A 26,372-nucleotide genomic window follows, 5' to 3' on the forward strand; every position below is an offset into this window, starting at 1 on the left:
CGGGACATGGGGACCAGCCAGGTATTCATCTAGTGGGATGTAGAAAACCGCCTAAAAACCACATGCAGGCTGGTCAGCACACTGACCCCCATCGCTAATCCGCCAGGCGGATTCGATCTGGGGCTGGCGCGCCTTTCCGCGCCCAGGAAGCAGCGCATTAGCACTCTCGGCTAACCTGGCGGGTTGTTATAAACAGGGCATTGTTGTGGCACCCCCAGATCGTATTTCCTGCTGTGACTATAGTATCACAAAGTGATTGTCTCATATTAAGCCGCTGGGAGTCTACAACTCACTTCATGTGGCCCTACAACCATAGGTCTAAGGGTGTGAGATCGGGAAATAACGGTGACTTTACAGTAGGGTCGCTCCGTCCAATATCCTTCTAGGAGAATGTTTATTCAAACAATTCCGCAATACACGCTCATAATGCGCTGTGATAGCCACATGTTACACTGCTATGTCACCAGAGCTTTCTCAAGTAATTCAAGCAGAACAACCTGACGCAGTGCTACACAATTTAGATAGTCTACATAAGGAATCACCACTGATGCTTGCCGTTATTAACGTCGAGAGAGAACTGATGTTGGGTATGGACCATCAAGATGACGCACAGAATTGTCATGGTGATCATGTGTACTGAACGCGGTATTTGTGGCAAACGTAAGTTCGACCATTCTGGTAGTCTACTTTGGAATTCTACCTCAGCAACTAATCACAGAATGTTTCTACAACGTGGCCTCATGTAAGGGATTCGTAAATCGTGCTTCAATTCTTCTCCACACAGATGCTCAGACAATTGTTGCGTGCAGCTTATCTTAGAGTACTTATATCTTGTAAGCATCTGACACAATGCTCAGTCTCCTTCCCTATTTTAATCAATGATCGCTAATAAAGGTCCAAACATAATCGAGTTCGGTCGGCATTGACCATCCTGTAATCTGTTGTGCAGTAAATAAGTGCGCTAGTAATTGGACGTATAGATTTGGAAAAACTGAAAATAAAACAACACGGATGTGAGAGTGCAAATTTATAACACTCGTGGAGGATGATTCATTAACGTTAGATTTCGCAGCGTTAAGTGGCATCTTCAGGTTGTTCTACATAGGAATGAAAGCATTCTTGTAAGCTATATACTTTTACTGGGTGTTATTAATCAATGTTTAGTGTTTAGATTACAAGATGCTTTCTTCCCTATGTAGAATAACCTGGAGATGCTGCTTTAACGCGGCGAAATTGATCGTTAATAAATCATCACTCAACGGCTGTTCGCCGTTTATTCGACTTCAGTTTGCAATGAATTTTAAATGGCTGTGGCTTTACGTATTATAAAATTGTGTGTGACTCGTAGAGGAACGTAAATTGAGCAGATCGTCATTAATACAAGCACAAATTCAAGAAATAAAACAGGGATACGTCAAGAACGTGACGTAAAAAAAAAAAGGAAGTAAGTGTGGAATGCAACCAACACGTCATCACGATGTGTTTAAAATGAGTAGCCACACATTAATGTGCTATTTTATATAAAAATGAAAACTCTACGGCCTATTAATAGTGTATTTGTCATCTCTGGCTGTCCAACAGAAGCGAAGATGGTGACTGCTGATCTCGGTCGAAAATTCGTTGATGCTGTAAGATGACAGTACTTTGCTGTCTCTACCAGAATTACAGACCTCAAAGTTTTTATTTCTTCTCCCTGAACTTTAATTCCTACGCCAAATATTTCTTGAGTTTCCTTTACTGCTTGTTCAATGTACATACTGAATAATATTGGGGATAGTCTACAACCATGTCTTACTACCTTTACAACCACTGCTTGCCTTTCATGCCTCTCGACTCTTATTACTGCCCTCTGGTTTCTGTAAGAGTTGCAAATAGCCTTTCGCGCCTTGTATTTTATCCCTAATACCTTCAGAATTTGAAAGAGAGTTCGACGCGCAAGTCGCCGAAGTGGCGTCAAATCGAGGGACTTGCACCAGGCGAGCGGTCTACCCGACGGGAGGCCCTCGTCACACGCCATTTTTGAAAGAGAGTGTCCCAGTTGACATTGTCAAAAGCTTTCTCTAAGTCTACAAATGCTATAAATGTAGATTCGCCTCTCCTTAATCTATCTTCTAAGATAAGTCTTAGATACGGTATTGCCTCGCATGTTCCAGCATTTCTCCGGAATCCAAACCGATCGTTCCCGAGGTCGGCTTCTACCAGTATTTCAATTCTTTTGTAAAGAATTCGTGCTAGTAAATTGTGGTCAGAGCTCACATCTGTTCCTGGAAAAGTCTTAAAATTTAAAATCTGATTCCAAAATCTCTGTCTAACAATTGTATAATCAATCTGAAACCTTCCTGTGTCTCCACGCCTCCTCGAAGTATACAACCTTCTTTTATGATTCTTAAACCAAGTGTCAGCTATGATTGAATTGTGCTCTGTGTAAAATTCTACCAGGCGCTTTCTCTTTCATTCCTTCCTTCCAATCAGTATTCACCTAGTATTCTTCCTTCTCTTCCTGTTCCTACTATCGAATTCCAGTCCGCCATCACAATTAAATTTTCGTCTCCCTTAATTATGTGGGTAATTTCTTTTATCTCGTCATACATTTCTTCAGTCTCTTCATCATCTACCAAGCTAGTTGGCATGTAAACTTGTACTACTGTGGTAGATATGGGCTTGGCTACGATAGTGTGTTCACTATGCTTACCCGCATTCCTAATTTCTTATTCAATATTAAACCCACTCCTGCATTACCCTTGTTTGATCTTGTATTTATAACCCTGAATTCACGTTACCAGAAGTCCTGTTCCTCCTGCGACCAATCTTCACTAATTCCCACTATATATAACTTCAACCTAGCCATTTCCCTTTCCAAATTTTCTAACCTACCTGCCTGATTAAGGAATCTAACATTCTGAGCTCTTATCTGTAGATTGCCAGTTTTGTTTTTCCTTATGAAGGCATCCAACTGAGTAGTCTCCGCCCAGAGATCCAAATGGGGGACTATTTTTCCTCTGAAAAATTTTACCCAATACGACGCCGTCATCATTTAACCATTCAGTAGACCTGCATATCCTCCTGAAAAATTACGGCTGCTTTCAGCCGTTTGCAGTACCAGCACAGCAAGGTGTTTTGGTTGATGTTACAAGGCCAGGTCAGACAATCATGCAGACTGTTGGTCCTGCAACTACTGAAAAGGCTGTTGCCCCTCTTCACAAACCACACATTTGTCTGGTCTCTCAATACATATCCTTCCGTCGTGGCTGAAACTATGGTACGGCTTTCACTATCACTGAGGCACGATTCAGGCCACCCCACCAACGGCAAGGTCCATGCTTCAAAGTGGGGATTACTCCAATGTTCGCTGAGGCATCCAACGCAGATCTCGAAAACTAACTGATAACGTGAGTTCTCGCTTTTGCTCGAGTAGTTGCGGCATGGTGAGGAATGGGTGTTGGGGTGGGGGAGGGAGGAGGGGGAGGGAATGCATGCGCACACTACTGAGGAGACAACACAGGAGAAGCGCCAGCTGTAAACTGGGGGGCGTATCTGCGGAGTGTGACGCTGTGTGGCGCTGTCAACATTTTCACGTTTCGACCTACAGTAGCAGAAATCTTCAGTTTCGCTAGGCGCTCTTATCAAATGTGACAGTCATATGTCGCATACAAAATATGGCACACAGTGTTCAGTCAGCTCGTAAAACTTTGTAAAGAGTTTGTCCCTGCACAGCTAGCCATGTTTATCAGACACCTAAAGAGTTTACGTGTGGTTGAGAGGAGTTTCTAGATATTTTAGTCGTGGTAAACAACATCCTTAGCTGCGGTGAAGAAAGTAGAAAATACATGTTTTTCACTGACTACACTATAGTCCGATTGAAATTGTTTGTCAATAGCTGCTACAGTGTTGCCACATCAGCTGCCGCTGACAGGTGACAAACACGACCCAAACACTGCGGGTCGCTTCACAAATGCTGTTATGCGGAGCAACTTTGGAAGTGGCCACCATGAAGCAGGCCATACTGGAAATGCGAAATGCACTGTTGACAGCTGATTTTGCACTTGAAATGGCTAAACTGCGGCAGACAACATGTTTTCAACTCATGTCCTAAACTTATCACGACCTTGTGATGTGCACTACTACGATCGCTTTGTTCACAACTATTAAAGCTAACCTCAACGAGCAAACTCAAGACAGAAAAAATCAGTTTCTAAGCTAAAAGGTAAATGTAATCTCTCACTTTCACTGATTACCTGAAACTGTCTGCACACTGCCTACATGAGCTGCCGCATTGCCAACTGATGAACAGTCCTCATTGACACTTGGTTTCAGATTATACTCGTAGTCCATACAGGCAGATTCCAAACGAGAAAAGAATGAGAGGACGAAAAAAAAAAGAGCAAATAAAGTCAATATGTTGGTGAAAATAACACGGCAAAGGATTAAAAGATTGAAATATTACATTTCAAGCAATTGACAGAATAAAAATAATAGTCAAACCCTTTTGATTAGATTTGGAAATTAAAAAAAATGCTATTGAGCCTTGGGGGAGTGGCTGGCACCAGTGTTTGTCTTATCCACAGTGCGCGTCATTTACGACGGCGGCCGAGTTTATGTTCGTTCTGCACATCTGACGTCACAAAACACAGTCAGCCAATGAACAGAGAACGACGTTCCCAGAGCTCGACTGCAGTGATGAGCACGGACGAGTGTCTTCAGTTTTAGAAACGTTCAGTCATAAATGAAGTAATTGCACAAAAGCAATGTCTTGATAGCAGATTTTCTTTTATAGAAAGTTTGGAAAAAAGCATTCTTTATACCAACTGCTTCATACTCCATTAAACCAAACAAGCAATAAGCCTCCTAATTCAGGCAATAGCAAGGAAAGGTGTTTGTATCATTCTCACAAACCACTTTTTCGCAGTAAAGAATAGCGGTAATGGTTTATTTCCTATTGTACTTAGATGATACGTGAGTGTTTGTCGGTATTTTACGTGACATCTTGTACTCTGCTAGGAGATCTGTCGAAAGACAAGCTGCGGTAGCATAATTTAAGGTGCTTGGCAGATGAGATAAAGGCTCAGAGTTCAAACCTCGGTCGGAGCTTAATATTTTCTTTATTTAAAAACAATATCGAAGTGTTTTATGTCATCAATTTTATTCGTTTGAATGTAATTTTTTGAAATTTCTGGTGCTTTGTCTCTTCATTATAATCATAATAAGTTTTCGGTTTTTCTAATTTTGTCCTCCAATATTTCTTTTCACAGCAATTAAAAACAATGAAAAGGCACACATAGAATATTCACGTTATCTGTTTTGTTTGTATATCTTCTCTTCCACAGTCGCTGTTTTACTATTCATATTGAGGTATATTCTTTTGCGACAGTATGAAAAGTATTATTTAGAGCAGGATTTCGGCTCATACGTTGCTGAGCTACTTGATTGTCTGACGCAGTTCTTTGCTTCGCTGCTTTAGCAACATCATATTCAATGTTTTCGTCGACTGATTTATGTTTTGGCAACTATTTGCTTTCCGTTGTGACAAACTCAAATTGTTTGCGCACTGCGCCTCACTGACAATATATTTTAGTTTCTAGATTTTATTACGTCCACAATTCAGTTTTGTGTACTTCACCAACTTTGTTTTAATCAGAACGTTTTAGAAAAAAAACGAAATGACTCTGGTATAAATATAAGTTTTATTACAGTCGCGAAAGACGGAATATTTCTCAATATTACATACGACACCTATCTGGTACTTAAATTTAAAAAAAATGGTTCAAATGGCTCTGAGCACTATGGGACTTAACTTCTGAGGTCATCAGTCCCCTAGAACTTAGAACTACTTAAACCTAACTAACCTAAGGACATCACACACACCCAGGAAATCCTCAAAAATCACACCTTTTCCGTCCCAAAAGACAGTCGCCATCACCTTCCTTTCCGACATTGTCTGCATGCATTTCTTGGGTTTTTGGGGGGAATTTGTGTGCCCCCACTGCATTGACTGCAATTTTGTCCCCCAGTTCACATGCTTAACCCATGTTTCGTTACCAGTAACGACGCGATCGAGTAATGAGTCGCCATCTTTCTCGTAAGCGTCCAAAAACGTTAACGCTGCAGCCATTCGCTGATTTTTGTGAATCTCTGTCAAGATTTTTGGTATCCATCTTGCACAAAACTTGTGGTAACGAAGCTTTTCGGTAATGATTTCGTGCAACAAACTTCGTGAAATTTGCGGAAAACTCTTAGAGAGTTCCGTTATTGTGAAATTACGGTTTTCACGGACCGCGGCATCGACTTTTTCGACAAGTTCGGCAGTCACTATGCTGGGTCTTCCACTTCGCTCTTCGTCATGAACGCTAGTTCGGCCATTTTTAAATTTTATGACCCATTGATGCACTCCACCTTCAGTGATTATGTTGTCCCCATACACTTCACAAAGCTGCCAATAGATTTCTACCGGTGTACAGTTTTTTGCAGTCAGAAACTGTATTACAGCACGCACTTCACACTTCGCAGCATTTTCAATTAACGCTGACATTTCAAACTGTCACAGTAACTCAACGGAGTACAGCACGAACCTCTCACTAGCACGGCAGGATGCCGACTGAGCGGCGGAATGCTATGACACCAAGATGGCCGCGCTAGCCCCGCCCCTAACGGACACAAACGAAAACGTAATGTACTTTGTGGATAGCCCTCGTATATGTTGTGTTGGCGAGTCATGGAGTGACCATTACGGAGGAGCGTTGAGGAGTGTGTCGGCGGTGGGCTGGTGGTGATGGCTTCCAATGCACTACCAAGTGTGTATATTGTACTACCTCATGCTGGGTGTCTATGTATGTGATGTGGATTCTCGTCGTTTGGTGCTACTAACAGCGGGCATCTACTAGTTCTTTGAAGTTGTGTTTTGTGATCAATCTGATCGTAATTTTTGTTCACTGCCGGAAACAGTGATTTGTATGTGATTATCCCCGTCATGGCGTCAATAAGGAATTCACTCTTGGTTCCTGCATATATCGAGCAGTGGCGTTTAAGACTGCAAAACAATGGTCAGTGCCGGGAGTATTAAGCTTGAGCAGTGTGAAGGCTGCGTGGGTCATTCTAGGGTAGAGCACAGGCCATGTTTAGTGTTAAGACAGTGTGATTGCAGTGTTGTTTGAGTATCTTATGATTTATTCTGTAGTCTTCGTTTGGAGGGGCCGTGACTTTGGTGTCTTGTATTATGGGTTTTTATGCTCTTGGTTCGGCAGGCCGTTAACTTCTTCAGACTTTATGCTTGTTATTGCGGTCTGCCTGTAAGAGTAAAGAATTATGAGCTGTAAGAAGTAAATAGTTTCCATCCTATTTATATGAGGTCTTGCATGTGTTAAGGGTATTAGGTTTATAGGGTAGGGGGCATAAGTCTGAAATAAGAGGATTTGTGTTGTGTCCTTTGGTTTGGTTGTCTATCCTTTGTTTTCTTAAATTTTACAGTGTACTACGAGCGGCGGGCACAATCAGTCCCGGATTGACCAATACAGGGCGCGGCGCCTTGATCGAAATATTTTCGGACGCCGTTAATCCGGCCATCTACTGGCTGTATCCTGTAGAGTCGCTGCTCACCGCAGTAGTTGACAGAAGCTGAGTATTCTCTTTTGTAATTATTTGGAAATTCCTCTAGTTAATGTGTTCGGGCTGCGCCAAGGTGCGTCCCCTGTTCCTAGTAGTTTGGTCACTCTTGTATTAGGGTGGTTCATCCGTTGGAGTGTGCTTGCTGTTGCGTGGAACTTAAACTATTAAGATAAATGTCTTTTCTGCCTAATCATTTTTTTTATACTTTAAAGGGATTTCACGAGTGAGTTCAGTGGAATTAGTCACTACATAATTGGTGGAATTCCATTGTTCTCTGATCTGTTTATTGGTCTAAGGTTCCCGTTGGAGAATTTGCTCTTTTATTTAAAATTTGTTATTTACTATGGGGATGTAGTCCCTGTAAATTCCTGTTAAATTTGTGGCTAATTATGCTTCTCATCTGTATTTATGTGGGGCTATTTGTTATTTAGTGAAAAGGAAGGATCTTTACTTAACTTGTTTCATGCCATACACTCTTGTAAAGACTGTATAAAGTTTTCTGTTACATTTGTTATTGGCGGCTATTTGAAGGTCTATTTTGTAAAAGATTTTTAAAATGGTTTTAGGGGATATGAATAATAAATCTTTATAAACTAAAAGCCTGTGTTTGTGTTTTCTTGTTATTGCCCTTTGTGACTGGTTTGACTACTCTCAGTTTTACGTCCCAGCTATATTAGACAAGGCTCGAACCTACGACCCTCAACATTGCGGTATACCACAACTCTATGTAAAGTAGTTACAACTGTGGTGACGGAGTCGCAAAGATGATATAGCAGCCTCCAAAGATTCGGTTTCACGCAATGTCGTGCGAAGCTTATCTAATGCAAGCCGAACTCTGATTATGATGGCTGTATATGTGACGTTGAATCGCGTCTTGCGCGGAACTATCCGGTAGTGTTTGGTTCGTGTTGCATATGAAAGGATTGTACTTCGTTACCATCATTTCATGTGTGCTGTGTTTGATGTGGTTATCATGTGTGATGAAATACGAAATAAAAGTACTAGGTATATGATTTGGGACCCAAAGAAATAAAGGAGGGAAGCCAGACAAGGCAATGGTAGTGAACTGACCAATTGTTGTGGCAGTTTGGCAACGGCGAACGGTTCGGGCGTGACGTAGAACGAGGTTGAAGAAAACCAGCAGCAGCGCGTGAGGTGTCAACTACCAAGTAATTTTAATCGGACTAATAGTTTTTGAGTCTACAGATGGAACGCCACCCATGTTGTAAATAATTTCAGCGCACTTTAATGAGATAATATCTTTCAGTAATCAGTGAAATCGAATACGTTCTCACCAAAGAATGTTAACGTTGAAAAATGAAATGACTGCAGTCGTACAATTAATAATATACGACAGCATGACTTCGACAGCGCTTGTAGATATTGACAGCGTGCAAAGAATTCCGCCTCACTACAATAAGATGCCCTGGCTTAGTAGGGGCTCATTGTTAAGTCAGTTTTTATTTCATCTTTTGAATAAGACAGATGTATTTATGGAAATGAGTTATATTTGTGTTTCTGGATTACAACAGTCTTCGTTCCTTACATACATAACCAGCTATCCGAACGACTTACCGCTTCAGGGTAACGATCTGTTGATAAGGCATTTCGTCGGCCGTACACAAGCATTCAAAATCAAATTGTCGGTCTGGGAAGAATGAACTGCACGAAGGTTTTACACTTCTTTTTCCAAAATTACCTTCATCGAAAGTTTCCGTTATTGACAGATTTCGAACGCTACCAACCGATTCTACGTAATCTTAAGTAAGATTACCAGTTTTGATTCAACAATGTGACAGCACAGTAGAGTGATTTTGATCTGTGTTCCTCTCTATATTCAGTGAGCGTCGATGACATTCGCTTTGATCTGCACCTTGAAGTAACTGGCCTGTGGTACGACAGGGAGTATTATGACCTCGGTGGCAAGAGAAAGATTCTACATTTCTACAAGAATTTCATTCAGGGTCGATTCCCTCGTTTACGTAAATGGCTGCAGGTGTAATATCAATGTTACATTACCTCTGCGAAAAACGTTTTCAACAATAAGGAACAACACACGTGTTTGTGAAACTCATTTTCAGTCTGTAACCTAAACTGCAGGCTAAATATACAGTGCACCGAACGCTCTTGCGAAATGGAAAACGGGTGGGGAGATGCAAAGTGCAAGAGCTGATTAAATATTGTTACGTGTGTAATGCCTGATTAAGAAATATGAGAAACACATACCCACTTAACAATGAAATGCATTTTCCGTTTGTTTAATTTATAGCAGTGAAACCTCATTTACAGTGACACACTTTTATGGCTGCAAAATTAGTTAGCTTGAGAAACACGCAGTGTCTGTCTTGAGTCTCCAGACGGCTCCCCCCTACCTTCCCCAAGCTATGACGTGGAGCAGAGGGAGTACAGAACAGTCCGTGCGGAATACCGTGGCCAGTAGATGAGCAGACGGCAGGCAAGCATGGGGAAAGCAGTAGTGGTGGGGGTTGCGGGCAGAAGCTATAGGGGAAATGTCGAGCGCTGGAGGGAAAGTGCCGTTCTGAACTGAAACTTACACTCTCAATTTTTGGGGGGCTTCACCAGTTATGTTGTTCCAAAACCCATAGCATTTCTCGTTTCACCTCTATCGATGGCCCTTACACATTGCATTCTGTCATTGAAAAAGTCTACAGTTACTGAAATAACACGGCAGATAATGAAGTATTGCATAACAACCATATGGAGAAATACTCTCGTTTTCATGTGCTGTCATTTGCCAAAATCCCATTTCGATATCTAAGCCAGTTTAGGATTGTTGTGAATATTTCACTCTGCCTTTATCGTTGGCGCGGTGCGACTGCAAATGAGTGTGCTACGTCACACCAGTTTTCTCGAGATTGATGACTGATAGAGACCTCCATCCAAGTACGTTCACTAAATTTCATAGAAATCAACATATTATGTAATATGCACCAACTGCAAAATCATAGCGATGTCTACTTTTCACTGCAAACTTTTTCGAATTTCGCGCAGCGTCTTACTTCCACGTAAATATCACAGTAACTACACCCATTAACGAAATGATGGACACATCATCATGAACGCAACATTTAAAGCTATAAGTGACACAAAACTGAAAACTTTTTTTACCGAGTAGTTTCGTCTAAATCGTTTGAGAAAGATCGCAGGGCGTGCGACTCGCTTCTGTCATCGCCGAGCGGCCAATAGGTGGCAACACTGTTGGCCTCGCCTTGCGAACAAACGAATGAACTCGGTCAGCGCATTGGACGAAAACTGGTCATTGCGCATTGGCCAACGTATGCTGTGCGGACACCAGTCGCTGCTCGCAAACCTGGGCCGTAGAGTATACATATCTATAGAGTGAGCATTTGGATACACAGAACGAGAATTCTGTCCACAACATCTGCTGCAGATCAAGTAATGTGATTTTGGAATGGCAAATGTTAGCTTTTATAAAACTTTGCGTATTTTTAGTGTCATTGCCTCGTGTCATTACTTCGCTGCTGCAGCTAGCTCACCTTCAGAATTACCGTGCAACTTTGAATATGTGTTTTATAGACATCTTAACAGTTTTATACCAGAAACTGAAGCTGAACTAAACGTGTGAAGAGCAATAGTATTCTGCTCTTTCGCCAAAGTATCATAGCTCAGATTCCACTTTATTTACGTTTTTTTCTGCAATGGTATAAGAAGTGACAGCCAACAGTATTTTTTTACGTTTTCTATCGCATTTATTAATATTGTCGAATCACTGCTCTAATTAATTGCGTTACAATGACACTGTAGACGACGCCGAAGTGTGACTAAAAAACAACACATTTGGAACTATGAAATTGGTACGGTAAATACGGCAAGCGATTTGCTCCACCTGCTTGTCCATTATTATTTCAATTTTTCTTTATTTAAGCTCCTACTTTATATAGACAAGTAAAACATCTACAACATTTTTTCCCCATCTCATCAGTAAAGTAAAACCATACACTACGCACAAAAAATAAAAAATACAAGATAAGTGCTCGAGTTTTGGAACAATAAAAGAAGTGATAACCAACAATATTTTCTTTTTCCAGTTTTTCTATTGCACTGATTTTACTATCGAATTTGTTCTAATTAAGTGCGTTACAATGACTATAGAAACTATCTCGTTTAAAAATACATAGATTACAGAACGGTTTGACAATCGGCACAAGTCGGAGGAAATTGATCAGAATGTCATGTACAAATTTCATCTGCTTGTGAACATAGCATCATTGTATATACACAGACTGGCAGTTTACCCAAACACATTTGCAGTTTCATCTAGCACTTGTCTTGTAAACACGTGACATAAAATCACAGAAATTATCTCTACTATACAAGACATCATTATACCGTGCCTCCATAGTTTTCAACATTTAAAGTGCTTCATATCAATATGACGTTTACAATTAAATGTTTATTGTACATACCTATGAAAAATAACTGCTCCTCCTTTCACATACTTCTCTTTACATCCGTAGTAACGACAATACCGCACCATAACTATTACTAAAACTCAAACGTGCAAAAACGTATATAAAACAAGGGGAATACACGTAATATTCAACTTACACTGTTACCCCAAATTGTAGAGAAGCAGTGTCATCCCAAAATCACGTGACTAGCCCGGTTAGATGTTGAGAACATGCGCAGAAACTATGCTTGCCGTCTAATCACGGAGCTTCATCTTTAATTTATTCATCCACCACCAAACATCACGACACTGACATGACCAAGCGACGCACTCAACCAGGGTTCGCCGCCTGATGCAGGCAAAACATACCACCTTATTGGCTTGCTCCATTAAAATCATCACTTCGGACATGGAGGAGAGATCAAAACCGACACAAATTCAACACGGGAACAATGTTCTTCATCGCAAAGATGCCTCAGCTCATAAAAACAAGATTTCAAAACTCGTTCACTACAGAGATAATGTGACGTTGCAGCCGACCATGGTTGCCCGTCACAGATTCAGATGTCGAGCAGCAAGCATGTGTCTTGATGAGGGCTTCTGTCGGGCTGGAAATACGCAGCGTATGACAGGGGTCAGAAGAATTTTCTTTGCGAATCCATATTGGTCAGTCCATCATATGTACGCTCTGTGATTGGCTCTGAGGACTATGGGACTTAACTTCTGAGGTCATCAGTCCCCTAGAACTTAGAGCTACTTAAACCTAACTAGAACCGCTCGGCCACCCCGGCCAGCGCTCTGTAATTCTCCTGCCCCCTTCCAATCACAGAAGCCAAGTTACTGAATGTTTACTCTCCACGTCTCCTGTGTGTCGAAAGTGGTGTGTGTATAGCTACCAACAATGCTGCCTTCAACCGGTGAAGGCAATGGATTTTACTGAGACTGTTACTGCTTCGTGGTTTTTCCGGTCACATCCACTTTCCTGGCTTTTATACTGTATCTTCACGGGATCGGCGTGTTAATTTTCGGATTTTGCAGCGGTAGTGGTACCGAGTGGCCGAATGCCCTTCCTTCACCCACCCAGTCGAGCCAGTTCCCCATCTGTGTGTTCCAAAGTCGACGTCTAGACTTAACGTCGAAGTGTACCAAAGTTTTCTAAGTATTTCCTAATCCCTTAACTGAGTTTGGACTTGGTATTCACCCATTCGAATGTCGGAAAACCGTCTAAAAACCGCACCCAAGCTGGCTTTCACAAGGACTCTCGTCCTTAATTCGCTGGCCGGATTCGATCCGGACCTGGCGGGCCTCCGCCAAACCCGGAAGCGGCGTGCTGACACGAGCGGTTATCCGGGAGGGTTTTATTGCGGTCGCGTCGATGTATAAAATTCTCTCGGTTTTCTGGGCGCGTTATATGTACGATATGCCTCAAGGAGAGGCAAGGCCGTTAAAGGTTGTGTAAATTGTATTATCGGTGGCTAAAAGTAGTGATACAATGATCATTAGCTCGGCAAGCAATCCTAAAAATGTTACAGACTTATAACAACTATCGGCCTCCCTCTTCAGATTAACCATGAACCTTGGCGAGGTGGGGTGACTTGCCTGCCTCAGCGATACAGACAGCCGCACAATAGGTGCAATCACAATGGAGTGGAATCTGTGGAGACGTCAGACAGACCTCACACAAACGTATGGTTTCTGAAGTGGGGCAGCAACTTCTTTATTACTTGAAGTAACCACATTTGGATGATTGTTCGATCTGGCTTTGTAATACTAGCCAACATGGCCTTTATAGACTGCTGGCCATCCAAAATGTAACACCAAGAAGGGCCGGAACACCGCAACCAGACTGATTTGGTAGATAACATGTTGTACAAAGAACACATGATTGAAATGAGAAAGATGATGAAGTCAGTATTGAGAGTTGCCACTGCTGCTGGGTATGACTGCTGCTACACGCCTCGGCATTGAATCAAAGAGACTCTGGGTGTGTTGTTGGCGTACAGCACTTCATGCTGCTTTACATGTTGCCAAAGTTGATCTGGTGTAGCAGCGGGTGGTGTATCCTGGAACGAGTGCGTTCTGCAGTCATCGACCAGACGGTTTCGATGGGCGAGAGATCGGGAGGACAGGGAGGCACAGACAGTCCGATGGGCCACGAGGAAATCTAGAACACTGCGTGCTATATGTGGTCGCGCGTTATCCTCCTACAATGTGGCCGTCGACAAGCTCCGAAGGTATGAGAGAACGATAGGCTCCAACATTTCAGAGATGTAACGCTGGTTGGTTACTGTACCGGCAAAGCCCACTGGTAGGGAGAAGGGGGGAGGGGGGGGGGAGGTTGCGCGGGAGTGGAATCTAATACCACCCCAAACCATAACAACGGGTGCAGGGCCAGTATGGAGATGCATAAAGCAACCGTTCAACAGTCTCTCACCGCTGTCTCCAGCCTCTAATCCGACCATCGTGTTGATGCAGCTAGATTCGGGATTCGTCGGTAAAAACAATGTCGTTCCATTCGGTTGTCCAAATGAACGCTGGTGTGCAAAACTTAAGGACAAAGGCAGCTTTTGCATCATGTCTTCCTGCCAAGTAACATGGCTCGATTAAACTTGGACCATACAAAGAAAGTTCAAATGGTTCAAATGGCTCTGAGCACTATGGGACTCAACTGCTGTGGCCATTAGTCCCCTAGAACTTGGAACTACTTAAACCTAACTAACCTAAGGACATCACACACATCCATGCCCGAGGCAGGATTCGAACCTGCGACCGTAGCAGTCGCATGGTTCCGGACTGCGCGCGTAGAACACAAAGAAAGTACTGCCACAGTGTAGTACAGAAGGTAATTGAAACAATTAAGCAAAGGGATGAACAGAAATGACAATCTGAATACTGAAGTCAGTGTGAATAATGATGATACCCAGGACATGGCAAATGTCAGCACATTGTTCTTAATAGGAAGAATGATCAGATTTGTTACTGGTAGGTTTGATCATCACGCGAGTGGTACGGAAATGCTTCAGGAACTCGGGTGGGAGTCTCTAGAGGAAAGGACGCGTTCTTTTCGTGAATTGCTACTGAGGAAATTTAGAGAACCAGCATTTGAGGCTGACTGCAGTACAATTTTAGTGCCGCCAACTTATATTTCGCGGAAAGACCACAAAGATAAGATAAGAGAGATTAGGGCTCGTACAGAGGCATATAGGCAGTCATTTTTCCCTCGTTCTGTTTGGGAGTGGAACAGGGAGAGAAGATGCTAGTTGTGGTACGAGGTACCCTCCGCCACGCACCGTATGGTGGATTGCGGAGTATGTATGTAGATTTAGATGAACGGCAGTGCACGCTCTGCAGCGTGCTCCCATGCTGGCCACAATGTTGGCGAGGAGTTCTTTTGGTGGGGCGTTCCGTTATCCACCAGCGTGGCTGACAACTGCCTTCCCGCGTCGTAACATCAGAACCACCAAAGCGATCATGTCCTACAATCTCCCTGGGTACATCACAGATTGCCACCTGTCGTTTTATTCATTCGCTATTGTACTATCTCATGCTTCGTCTTATTAGGGTAATGAGAGATTCTGCAGGAATTCGGATATGTGCACCAATGTATTCAACAATGAGTATCTACAGTCTTACAAGGGCACCTTGTAGACAGGGGCTTTTCAGTTTATTCGATTTTCTTCACGTTTATAGAATTTCCTTTGTAGACCAGAAGATTTCAGAACGCATTTAAAGACACTATATTCCCATTATTTTATTATAATTGCCAGTAGCTGTAGTGTGTAAGTTTTATGATTTCAAAGGTCACAGTTAGAGTTTAAGTAGTAACAATATTTTTACGTTGATCTATATTCTATCTTTATTACCAAACCAAAATGTTAATTAAAAAAATTAAATAATAATTTTTATATAAAAATAACATTGTTTATTTTTAATTAGTAACCACAAGAACGCACTCGGAAAGTTGCCGAAGTCCCGCCTTCTATCGAGCTCCACGAAGATTACGATCTACAGGACAATAGTTCAACCTGTCATCTTAACGGAGCAGAGACCTGGACTATGACGCAAAAGACAGACAGGAAATTCCTGCCATTTGAAAATAACGTTCTGAGACAGACTTTTGGATCAGTGAAGGATGGAGACATCTTGAGAAAAAAGGAGAAATCGCGAGTTATAAGAGTTGTACAAATCGCTGGACACTGTGGCTGTGATTTCAAACGGTTCAAATGGCTCTGAGCACTATGGGACTTAAAACCTGACGTCATCAGTCCCCTAGACTTAGAACTACTTAAACCTAACTAACCTAAGGACATTACACACATCCATGCCCGAGGCAGGATTCGAACTTGCGACCGTAGCGGCAGCGCGGTTTCGGACTGAAACGCCTAGAACCGCTCGGCCACAAAAGCCGGCGGCTGTGATTTGAGGGAGGGGACTGAAGCAGTGTGGGCACGTAATGCGTCGAGAAGGCCCAGATCACCAGGCAGCTGGCGGAAGAAGAAATCAGAGGCAACATGCCGAGGGGAACATCACGGGTGAGACGAACTGACTGGGCCAGAGAGGAGATGATTACGATAGTGATACTTGGGAAAAAATACAAGGACCGAGGAAGATGCAGGAGGCTAACCGGCGACGCTGAAGACAGACTGCGGTTTGTGTGATCAGCCTAGTAAGTAACTAATCACAAGAAAACAATTTAGAATTTGCTACAGGCATGCGGAATGTTTCATTGTTAAATGAAAAAGAAAAGATATACCTCATTAATATTGTTCAGTCTCTATATGTAACAAAAGTATTTTAATTTCTGTTTGATGATTCATTGTCTTGTACCAAATTGTAGTTTATTTTGAGTACTTGCATTTCATGCAACTGGTAATTAAATGGTTGAAATGGCTCTGAACACTATGGGACTTAACATCTGAGGTCATCAGTCCCCTAGAACTGAGAACTACTTAAACCTAACTAACCTAAGGACATTACACATATCCATGCCCGAGGCAGGATTCGAACCTGCGACCGTAGCGGCAGCGCGGTTCCGTACTGAAGCGCCTAGAACCACTCGGCCCCAAAGGCCGTCGGCTGTGATTTGAGAGAGGGGACCGAAGCGGTATGCGCACGTAATGCGCCGAGAAGGCCAGATCACCAAGCAGCTGGCGGAAGAAGAAATCAGAGGCAACATGCCGAGGGGCACATCACGGGTGAGACGAACTGACTGGGCCAGAGAGGAGATGATTACGATAGTGAAAGTGGGAAAAAATACAAGGACCGAGGAAGATGCAGGAGGCTAACCGGCGACGCTAAAGACAGACTGCGGTTTGTGTGGTCAGCCTAGTAAGTAACTAATCACAAGAAAACAATTTAGAATTTGCTACAGGCATGCGGAATGTTTCATTGTTAAATGAAAAAAAAAGAGATATACCTCATTAATATTGTTCAGTCTCTATATGTAACAAAAGTATTTTAATTTCTGTTTGATGATTCACTGTCTTGTACCAAATTGTAGTTTATTTTGAGTACTTGTATTTCATGCAACTGGTAATTAAATGGTTCAAATGGCTCTGAACACTATGGGACTTAACATCTGAGGTCATCAGTCCCTAGAACTCAGAACTACTTCAACCTAACTAACCTAAGGACATCACACACATCCATGCCCGAGGCAGGATTGTAACCTGCGACCGTAGCGGTCGCGCGGTTCCAGACTTAAGTGCCTAGAACCGCTCGGCTCTACCGGCCGGCTGGTAATTAAAAATGAAATCATATCATATTTATTAAAGACTCCGATCCGATATTTGTTAATTACTTTTTCATTTCAAAATAAATATAGAATTTAAATGAGAGTAGGGAAAAACTATTGCTGCTAGCAAGATTCGAATCGGGGACCTCGTGTTTAAATTACTAATATTGCTACACGGCACTAAGTCAGTTACCAGCTACTTTCTTTAAACTGTTGCACTGTTTTGTGCTTAAATATTCTCAGGAATCTTCAAATCTTCCATTTTTATCGATTTCCTTCGAGACTTGCGTCGTACTGCTGTAGGAATTTTATGTCCGGGCATGAGAGTTGCGTCCCATTGCTCTAGGCGCTAGAGACGGAGAATCATACTCAAAAACCTGATTGCAAAACTAAGTGGTGATGTCATGGGCGGTCGGTGTTTTCCTTCCACCCCGTAATAATTCTTAATTCTGGGGAGCGAAGGAAGGAGAATGTAGCAGGGTGGAGGGCTGCATTCTCTTCACTGCTTCACTACCCATTTACCGCATTTTCTCACGAAAATCTTGCCCCAAGTGGCGTCGTTCCATCAATAGTAAGGCAGATTATTACTATAGAAGAGACGTTCACAGGCTCCGGCACTCTTCTACTTCCGAAAAAGAAGACAGAAATTATCTTCGAAATCTCAAGTTCGAATATCGAGAGAGGTTTATCCGAGAGACTTCTACGTTCTTTTTCATGGCGGATTCCACCGAACGACTATGTTATCGACACCTACGAACGAATCTGTACAAGAAGTTAAACAAACCAGATACGTCAACATTAAACTGTGCAACCTCCCATGTTTACCAGAGGTAACGAGAACAGCTGTTAGCATGAGTGAAATAAAAGTAGATATCTTAGGTGTTGCGAAACAACTCAAGTCACTTAAGAAAGGCAAGTCTTCCGGTCCAGATGGTATACCAATCAGGTTCCTTTCAGAGTAGGCAGACACAATAGCGCCTTTCTTTGCAATCATATACGACCGCTCACTTGACGGAAGTTCTGTTCCTAAAGACTGGAAAGTAGCACAGTTCATACCAATATTCAAGAAAGGAAATAAGAACCCATTGAATTACAGATCCATATCACTGACCTCAATTCGCAGTAGGATTTTGGAGCATATACTGTACTCGAACGTTATGAATCACCTTGAAGAAAATGACTTATTGATACATAACCTACACGCATTCAGAAAATATCGTTCTTGTGCAACACAGCTAGCTCATTATTCCCATGAAGTAATGAGTGCTGACGACAAGCGATCTCAGATAGATTCCATATTCCTAGATTTCCAGAAGGCTTTTGATACTGTTCCTCACAAGCGACTGTTAATCAAATTGCGTGCATATGGAGTATGGTCTCAGTTGTGTGACTGGATTCGTGATTTCCTGTCAGAGAGGTCACAATTCGTAGTGATAGACGGTAAATCATCGAGTAGAACGGAAGTAATATCTGGCGTTCCGGAAGGTAGTGTCATAGGCCCTCTGCTGTTCCTGATTTACATAAATGATCTAGGTGATAATCTGAGCAGCCCCCTTAGATTGTTTGCAGGTGATGCTGTAATTTACCGTCTAGTAAAATCGTAAGACGATCAATTCCAATTACAAAATGATCTAGAGAGAATTACGGTATGGTGCGACAAGTGGCAATATGCGCTAAACAAAGAAAAGTGTGAGGTCATCCACATGGGTACTAAAAGAAATCCGATAAATATTGGGTATACAATAAATCGCACAAATCTAAGGGCTGTCAATTCGACTAAATACCTAGGAACTACAATTACGAGCAACTTAAACTGGAAAGACCACATAGATAATATTGTGGGGAAGGCGAAACAAAGACTGCGCTTTGTTGGCAGAACACTTAGAAGACGCGAAAAATCCACTAAAGAGATAGCCTACATTACACTTGTCCGTCCTCTGCTGGAATATTGTTGCGCGGCGTGGGAGCCTTACCAGGTAGGATTGACGGAGGACATCGAAAAAGTCCAAAGAAGGGCAACCCGTTTCGTGTTATCGCGCAATAGGGGTGAGAGTGTCACTGATATGATATGCGAGTTGGGGTGGCAGTCACTGAAACAAAGGCGGTTTTCTTTGCGGCGAGATCTATTTACCAAATTTCAATCATCAACTTTCCCTTCTGAATGCGAAAATATTTTGTTGACATCCACCTACGCAGGGAGAAATGATCATCATAATAAAGTAAGAGAAACGGAAAGATTCAGATGTTCCTTTTTCCCACGCACCAGTCGAGAGTGAGAGAAGTAGTATGAAAATGGTTCGATGAACCCTCTGTCAGGCACTTAAGTGTGAATTGCAGAGTAACCATGCAGATGTAGATGTAGATGTAGGTAACAAACAGGTGCGAAATACACAGTATAAGACAGCAGCATTAGGCATATCTTTTCATGAATTCCCACTTTGCTACTTGGTGATCCGGTGGCGTGGCTGTACTCACCGGCGTATATCCAGCTGGTTACGGGAGCCACGGAGACGCCGCACTTGAAGACGTCGTCCTCATCCCTGGCCAGCGCCATGGCCGCCGCGTAGCCACCGTAGCCCTTGCCCCAGATGGCCACACGTGAGCTGTCGATGAAGGGGTACTTCTCAGTCAGCCATCTGTGGGACAAAGCAGAACGCCAATTGGCGACGTCACCGTCCAGTTTCTATCATGTTGACTGTATCTCCTCCCAGCTGCAAAGCCTATTGACGTGACGGTCCACTTTCTGCCATGTAGAACCTATCTCCCTCAGCTGCAAAGCTTACTCACTATGATGACGGAAGAAACTACTTGGTGTCTACTTCAGAGATCATTAAAGACGATGCATTATGAAATCAGATTGTTATGACCGCTTCCTGCTTGGTGTCTCTGAAAAGCAAACGCCATAAAAAAGTATATTCGATATAATTTACTGCTATTGGCTGCCCCAGATTCCTGAAAACATGCTTCACTGTTGTACATAATCGCCGTGCTTTTCTAAGCTTCGTCAACCCCTCTGCACAGAGGTTCGCCACCTAGGAACTGAACCAGTTGGCAACAGTAGTCTTCAGCTTCCCGTCATTTGCAAACCATTGTCTCCCAAGGCACCATCCCATTGTTGCAAGTTAAGGGAAAGGTTACAGTTGCGATATCGCGGCTGTACGGTCAGGGAATCTCTGCAGAAATGCGGACACGGACATACGTAGACAGCAAGTTTTGTCTGAGATTTGTGGAAACCGCATTTTCAGGTACGATCGGTGTTCAGTTAGTAATACAACACATTTTTTTCTGTGAAAGTAGGTTGGTTTTTTTTTCAGAACTCCAATACGCCATATCATTCCCCACTCCTTTGGCTACAAATCCTATTTTTCTACATAACCTCCGTTCAAGGCGATGGCGTTATGTCACATTACTGGGAGGGCCCGTATTCCCACATGGCACCACTCCACTGGTGCATCAGTAACCTCACCATCATCCACCTACTGCTTCCCGCAGAGTGCATCCTTCATTCGTCAAACAGATGGAAATTCGAACTCTAGGACGGACGGGGAAGAACAGTCCAATGAAGTTTTTGTGAGCTCCTCTCGGATGCTAAGACTTGTGTGAGGCCCTGGGTCGTCTGGAGAAGAAGCAGTACGTTCGTGTTTTTCTGGCGACGAACACGCTGAAGTCGCTTCTTCAATTTCCTGAGCGTAGCACAATTGTATGCGGCCGGTCAGCATGCGGGAGATCGGACAGGTTGGCGGGACCTTGTTGCGATGATGACAGACACCTCGCCCAAGGACTTACTGCGCTTTTCTTCACTGCTGGAACCCCATAGACATGATAGACATGCTCCAAACGCCTGTGAGTATGCTTCGAACGCACCTCTGTTGCGGACGCCATTTTCAAGGCTATGTGTAGCGCCGCCATCTATCGGGACTTCATGAAACTACACGGGCTGAAGCGGGAATATTCCACGATGTGCCACAACAAATTCCTCATTTTTCCAACCCAAAATTGTCCGAGAAAGAAAAAGTATTCCATTACTTATTGAACGCCCTCGTAGTTTGGCGACTTGCAAGGCACTGTGTCCGCATCTTTCCAGACACGGCCAGTATATAAAGGGGCATCACCAGTATTTCAACATATCCTACTGAAGCCAGCATCACACACACCACCCCCGATGATGTCATTGCCTCTGCCAGCCTCTCCTTGGGCGTATCGCCATCGACATCCTTGACCCCAGAGGTACTGATCACATCCCCGTCCTTCCCACCATAACGTCTGCTCACCCCCCCCCCCCCCCCTCCAGCTCCCCGCCCTGCTCCCCCTCCAAAGGTCCTCCATGGTTACCGCCGTGCCAACTGGGATACCTAACGGGAATCCATCGTCACCCAGGTCGAAAGCCACCCTCTTACCTATCACTGTTCTGATGACATCATCCACGCATCGTCCTTCCTTCAGGAGATAATTACTGATGCCATGGAGGCCCATGTTCCTACTGAAACCGTCCACGCCCATCATCCCACTCTCCCTCCGTGGGCTGTCCTCCTCCTCCGCGAATCCCGCCGTCTCTATCGCTCTTCCTGTGCACTCGTGACAGGTATACACTCCAACGCCACCGGCAAATACAGCAACACATACAGAACCTTATTACAGCAAAGAAACGCCGGGACTGGCGCCAGACCTGCACACGACTCAACGCCACCCTCCCTGTCAACTCCTCCAAGAACTGGTCTGTCTTCCATCGCCTTACTGGTTCCCATTCTGCTCCCTACTACCCCCTTCCCCTGAACGACCGCCCCTTTCCTGACAATCTCAGTAAGGCCAACCACTTCATATCCCACCTTTCCGAGGTTTTCTCCGTACCACATGATCCCCACTTTGATTATTCTCTTTCCCCACTGTCATGGAACATGCCGATACTTCGGTCGCTCCACTTGCTCCTAGTCTCCAGTACTTGGGGCAGTTGCCCGTTCTGACATCAACACTCCAATCACAGCACAAGACATTAAACTTATCCTCCGGTCCAAATGCAACATCGCCCCTGGTTGTCACTGTGTCACATACTGCCACCTTAGGGAAAGCCCCTTTTCCTTCCTGACTGTCCTTGCCCATCTCCATAATGTCATCCTCTCTACCGGTTTCTACCCTGACCTGTGGAAGACTTCCCGCGTCCTCTTATTCCTCATACCCAACAAACCCCCTTCCATCGCCTCTTCCTATCGTCCCATCTGCCTCACCTCTCTCTTCAGTTAGGCCTTCAAATCCATCCTCTCCCGTCGTATTCATCAGTACCTTAATCAACACCAACTCCTCCCCCTTACCCAGTGTGGCTTCCGACCCTTCTTTTCCGCTGAAGACCAATTCCTTAACCTCGTTCACCTTCTCTCACTCCAGCTTGACTCCTGTCTCTCCACCATTTTTGTTTCCCTTGACCTTCAAAATGCCTATGACAGTGTATGGCATCCTGGTCTCATCTTTAAACTCCAAACCTATGCCCTGCCTATCAATTTTATCTGTCTGGTCACTTCCTTCCTCTCGCCCCATCCTTCCTATGTCACCCTCCACAACACCAACTCCTCTATCTTTTATCCCACTGCTGGTGTCCCCAGGGCTCTGTCGACTCCCCTCTCCTTTATTTCTTGTATGCGGCAGATATGCCCAAGCCACCCTCACGTGTCGGCCTTCTCCAATATTCTAATGGCACCGCCTTCCTGGCTCTCTATCCTATCCTTCAATGGTTCCAACACACTCGCCAAACCCACCTTGACCAGTTCACCACTTGGTGTAACCAGTGGTTCCTTCATCTCAACCCCTCCAAAACCCAGGCAATCATCATAGGCTCCACCTCCTGCTCCTTCCATCATTTCTATCTCATCCTTTATGGTTGTCCCATCCAGCTCACCACCACCCTGAGATACCTTGGCCTCACCCTTGACCATGACACCTCGATCCCTCACCTCCTGACCATCCAGCAGAAAGCCCACTCCCGTCTCTGCCTCCTGAAACTCCTGACTGGCCAGACATGGGGATTTCATCCTTCCACTATCCTCCACACCTACAAATCCCTCATATGTCCTATCATCTGTTACGCCACCGTTGCCTGGGTCTCCGCACCCACCTGCTTTTACAAGGCCCTCCAAATCCTTGAACACCATGCGCTCCGCCTTGCCTTCCGTATCCGCCTTCCTTCCCCCACACGGCTCCTGTATGACTTCATTCCCTCCCCCCTCCTCCTCCTTTTCCTCCTACATCTCCGTATCCTTTACAATGTCTGCAGGCTTGATCCCCCCGACCCCTGGTTTCCACCTTCCCTGCCTGCACCCACTCCTCGGCTGTTTTCCTCTCCCATCCTTTCCCTTCCGAGCCCTCGTTCAGTGCGCCCCCCACCTCATCCCCCTTTCTCTCCCCTCCTCCTCACCTCCTTTCCCCTTCTTCCCATTCCCCCCCTTGCAGACCCTTCCAGGTGTTTATTCGTTCTCAGTGTGCTACACTAGTGTTTCGGTGCTATTATACAGTGTCATGTAATGATGTGGATTTTAATTGTGTGCTCGACCTGTTTATCATCCATGACAGATCCTTGCTACACCGTCCGTCATGTGGCTGTTTTACTCGTTCTAGGAACTTTTATGCTCTGACCGTACTTTGCCTGGTGCCTTTTAATGTACTGTGTGCTGTTTCTGTGTAACCTACTTTTTTAGATTTTTTTATCTCCCATTTGTATGTCCTCTTTCCTTCTGTTCCGCCTATTTTGTTTCTATATTCCGTCATGTTATCTTCTTTATATTGTTTTTAAATGTCTTCCTGTCTATTTATGTCTCTTGGCTGAAGAGCAGCGCTTATGTTGCTGCCAGCACGCCCCTGATGGGGAATGGAAATGCCAATAAATTTTAAAAAAAAGCATCACACATTAGTAGACCTATTTAAATTAGGATATGTGATTTCAAGAAGCCAAGATGTCTAAAAACGATTAAGCCTTTGTTGTTTTTTATTAATTAAAAAAAGTGGATGGTGTTGAAAAAAGAACGCCATTTTCCACGTTGCTTACTGAGATCCGATGTCTCTTACAGACGAAAAACTATTAATGATGTCACGAGACGAAACAGAGATAGAAAACATGGTACCCAGAGAGGAAATTGCAGCTGAAAAATGGTTGCCAGTAATTGAAACCTGCGGCGACAGGGAAGTCATTTGAGTGACATTTAATGTTGCAGTATCAGCAAATACTGTGAAAGGTGCCTGCTGTTGGCTCTTTCGTTTCCTCAGCGTCATTTCTACCTTTTTCAATATCTATAACATTTATTTGGCCACTAACTTTGAGATATTAAGCTAGTCAGCTTCATTACGTATCGCTTTCGGTACGTTTGTACGTTCTTTGCGTACCACTGCATTCGAAACTTTGTCTTTGGTGTTCCGCTGGCTCTCAGCCAATCGCCGGGCTTGGTGGTAGTGTGTTCCGTGTAGTTCTGCTTCAAAAACGGAAGTCTGCTATTCTTTTCTTCTTCTAGTAGAGAGGTGTCGCTTGGAGCAATGAGGACAGAGCGAAGTGGCGAAGCGGTTGGCACACTGGACGATACAATCCCGTGTTCGGTCATCCTGACTTAGGTTTTCCGTGATTTCCCTGAATCACTTCAGACAAATGGCACGATGGCTCTTTGGAAAGGACACAGCCAATTTCCTTCTCCCCCCTTCCCTAATTCGATGGGACTGATGACCTCGCTGTTTGGTCTCCCCATGAAATCAACGAATGAGGATGGATGTGTTGCTTTCATGAATTTCTGTGCTGATGCACAAATACGCCCGACCTCCTGTGGGAATCTCAGGGTAGCGAACATGGAGGAAATGGACAGGGACTGTGGATAGGTGGTGCTCGATGGGAATGTTGCCTTGGTAGTCCGTGCAGTTGTAATAACGCTGCGTTCTGGATGGCGCAGTGGTCTACGCACCTCCCTTGTAAGTGTGTTCCTCAGTTCGAATCCCGGGTCTGGTACACAGCCGGCCGGTGTGGCCGTGCGGTTCTAGGCGCTTCAGTCTGGAACCGCGTGACCGCTACCGTCGCAGGTTCGAATCCTGCCTCGGGCATGGATGTGTGTGATGTCCTTAGGTTAGTTAGGTTTAAGTAGTTCTAAGTGTAGGGGACTGATGACCACAGATGTTATGTCCCATAGTGCTCAGAGCTATTTGAACCATTTCTGGTACACATTTTCACTCGTTGCCGCTGATTACGCGTAGTGTCCCGACGCAGTTGACAGCAGTGATCCCCTCCCTTTTCTTTCTCCCCCTTGTCACCTTCAATCTAAAAAAATGGTTCAAATGGCTCTGAGCACTATGCGACTTAACTTCTGAGGTCATCAGTGTTGTGACTTGGCAAGACAGCCAATCCACTAGGAGAGGAAGCCGAAAGGCACGCGTTTAAGCTCACGCAGGCTGGCGTGAGGTCTGGAACAGTTAAAGGAGTTGAGTCTAGTAAAAAAAGTACGGAGCTTCTGGAATACTTAACTTTAATCCATAATTGGTGAACATCGGTCTGACGGTACATGCATCACAAGATAAATAGCAAATGATAATGGCGCCTTGCTAGGTCGTAGCAAATGACGTAGCTGAAGGCTATGCTAACTATCGTCT

At 44.0% G+C, this 26,372-nt stretch overlaps 1 protein-coding gene across 2 annotated transcripts in view; it reads right to left on the minus strand.

The window, feature by feature from the left end:
* Positions 1 to 26,372, minus strand: part of LOC126484624 (venom dipeptidyl peptidase 4-like) — a 348,388-nt gene that overhangs the window by 20,591 nt on the left and 301,425 nt on the right. For both annotated transcript variants that reach the window (XM_050108208.1, XM_050108207.1), the window contains exon 15: positions 20,241 to 20,401. In XM_050108208.1, the coding sequence (XP_049964165.1) occupies positions 20,241 to 20,401 (161 nt within the window). The remainder of the gene's footprint in view (positions 1 to 20,240; positions 20,402 to 26,372) is intronic.

The sequence above is a fragment of the Schistocerca serialis genome, chromosome 6, assembly GCF_023864345.2.
Source record: "Schistocerca serialis cubense isolate TAMUIC-IGC-003099 chromosome 6, iqSchSeri2.2, whole genome shotgun sequence".
In the NCBI taxonomy this organism is placed as follows: Eukaryota; Metazoa; Arthropoda; class Insecta; order Orthoptera; family Acrididae; genus Schistocerca; species Schistocerca serialis.